This window comes from Mandrillus leucophaeus, unplaced genomic scaffold (assembly GCF_000951045.1).
Source record: "Mandrillus leucophaeus isolate KB7577 unplaced genomic scaffold, Mleu.le_1.0 Scaffold51, whole genome shotgun sequence".
NCBI classification, from domain to species: Eukaryota; Metazoa; Chordata; class Mammalia; order Primates; family Cercopithecidae; genus Mandrillus; species Mandrillus leucophaeus.
The window spans coordinates 6536179-6538718 of record NW_012105475.1 but is presented as its reverse complement, the minus strand read 5'-3'; the positions used below and the strand labels follow the sequence as shown (position 1 = coordinate 6538718).

General features: G+C 49.7%; 1 protein-coding gene across 3 annotated transcripts in view; it reads right to left on the bottom strand.

Moving 5' to 3' along the window:
- SNRPD1 (small nuclear ribonucleoprotein D1 polypeptide 16kDa) overlaps positions 1–2540 on the bottom strand; it is a 35604-nt gene that overhangs the window by 23976 nt on the left and 9088 nt on the right. For 2 of the 3 annotated variants that reach the window (XM_011996348.1, XM_011996350.1), the window contains exon 1: positions 1301–1475. In XM_011996348.1, coding sequence (XP_011851738.1) covers positions 1301–1314 — 14 coding nt within the window. In that variant the 5' untranslated portion in view covers positions 1315–1475. Of the gene's footprint in view, positions 1–1300; positions 1476–2540 lie in introns of those variants that run through there. The other variant, XM_011996349.1, reaches the window with a different exon arrangement.

Below are 2540 nucleotides of genomic sequence, written 5' to 3'. Positions count from 1 at the left end.
TATCCTGCCTCAGCCTCCTGAGTAGCTGGGATTACAGGCGCGCGCCACCACACCCAGCTAATTTTGGTAATTTTAGTAGAGACGGGGTTTCACCATGTTGGTCAGGCTGGTCTCGAACTCCTGACCTAGTGATCTGCCTGCCTTGGCATTCCAAAGTGCTGGGATTATAGGCGTGAGCCACTGCGCCTGGCTTCCTCCCTGAATATTGAAGGCTTTTATGTGTTATTTAAAACGTTTCAAACATTATTTCAGACGTTATCTACTTGTCTGTCATCCCCACTAACCAGAAAGCTCCAACAAGGCTCTGCCTTTTAAAAAATTCTATTACCAGCGCCTAGTAGGTAACAGGTGCCCAATAACTATTTAGCGGACAATGACAATCCTTGACTCAACAGGAAAGAAACAAGCTAAATATTTACAATCGATGGCTTAGTTATTAGAAACGTCTGCCTCTGTTCCAGGCTCAGTCTCAAGGAAAAAGACCAAAACCAAATCTACTTGCAGGTAGTTTGGAATTAGTCTCCAGAAGACTCACCTAAGTGACAGGGTCTATTTCTCTCGAAAGAAATAAAACAGAATAACTATATATTATCTGGGTAATCAGCCACAATTACGTTGTGATAATTTCTGCTCTATATTGGGAGATGTTCCTAAATAAAAAGCCTACCTTAACAGGAAAGAGGTAGAATAATCAATAATAAGTCTAAGGAGAATCAAAAGATAAACTTAAAAATCGGCCGGGCGCAGTGGCTCACACCTGTAATCTCAGCCCTTTGGGAGGGCCAGGCAGGCAGAACGCTTTAGCCCAGGAGTTCGAGACCAGCCTGGTCAACAAAGTGAGACACCGTCTTATTTAAAAAAAAAACAAAAACAAAAACTTGTGAAGCCAGAAGTCCTTCTCTGATTTAAAACAGTTTGCAAACAGGTTTGTTTCCAGATAAGCTCACACAGCTTTCTAAGTACTCTTAAGTAGGGCTGGAGTTCCACTCAAAAAGAAAATCAGTAACTGTAAGAGCGAGATGTCTCCCAGGCGGCGCCGCACCTTGAAAGCCTCTAAGTCACTAGGCGGGAAGAAAAGGCTCGGCCTTTATACCAGTATCTTGGAAGACACGCGGGATCCGCGAGCGACCCAGGCGGAAGCCCAGGCCCGAGCACGAGCTGCGGGCGCAGTAAGGCCGGCCGTTAGCAGGCCGCGCACACGCGGCTTTCCCGCCTCCTGCAAATGGGAGAGCCCAGCCTTCCGGACTCCGGGCCAAGCCCTCCCTCCACAGCCCCCAGAGCTGCTTGGTCACTCCCTCACCTCACGAGCTTCATCCTAGCGGCGCCGTCACCCTTCGGGTCCGATAGCGCACAGAATCCAACAACCGAATACTGACCCACTGCAGTATGAATGGCCGGAAGCGCCTACTCCAGGGACTCCGGTCGTAAAGAGCGCGCAAAGCACAGCAGACGCACGGCGGAAACGCCGAGGCTGCGCTGGGCCGCACTCTTTTCCGGTCGCGAGGAGCGCGACTGCGGCCCCTGGCGGCTGGAGGTTGCCTTGCCACGACTGAGGGTGTTGAGGGCTGGTCTAAGAGGAAAAGTGTCCCACAAGAGAGGGAGATTCGAAGAGATTAAATCCAATTAATACGACTGTCGCACTTTGGGAGGCCGAAGCGGGGGTATCACCTGAGGTCAGGAGTTCAAGACCAGCCTGGCCAATAGGGTGAAACCCCCGTCTGTACTAAAAATACAAAAGATTAGCTGGATGTGGTGGTGGGCGCCTGTTATCCCAGCTACTCGGGAGGCTGAGGCAGGAGAATCGCTTGAACCCGGGAGGCGGAGGTTGCAGTGAGCCGAGATTGCACCACTACACTCCTGCCTGGGCAACAAGAGCGAAACTCCGTCGCGCGCGCGCGCGCACACACACACACACACACACACACACACAATAGTACTGTCACCATCACGTTTCTGAATAGCAGGGCACCGTGAGTGCAGCACCTAATATAAATTCCTCACTGAACGAAAATAAGTTCTTAGAGAAGCCCAAAGGATTATGCTAATTCTGTTCCAACACCAGGAACCTTAGCATTACTTAATGTACCTGAAGCAATTCACACAATGGGCTGGGCGCTGTGGCTCACGCCTGTAATTCCAGCACTTTGGGAGTCCGAGGCGGGCAGATAGCGAGGTCAAGAAATCAAGACCGTGCTGGCCAACATGGTGAAACCCTGTCTCTACTAAAAATACAAAAATTAGCTGGGCGTGGTGGCTCACGCCTGTAGTCCCAGTTACTCGGGAGCCTGAGGCAGGAGAATCGCTTGAACCCAGGAGGCGGAGGTTGCGGTGAGCCGAGATCGCGCCACTGCACTCCAGCCTGGCAACAGAGCGAGACTCCGTCTCAAAAAATAATAAAAATAAAAAAATAAAATCACACAATGTAGCGGATTATTTTCACTTTAAGTTCCGATCTATAAGACAAACTTTTCAATCTTCATCTTTCACAACATCTCCTCAAAATTTGTTTTTATTGTTTTCCAGAGACAGAGTCTCCTTCT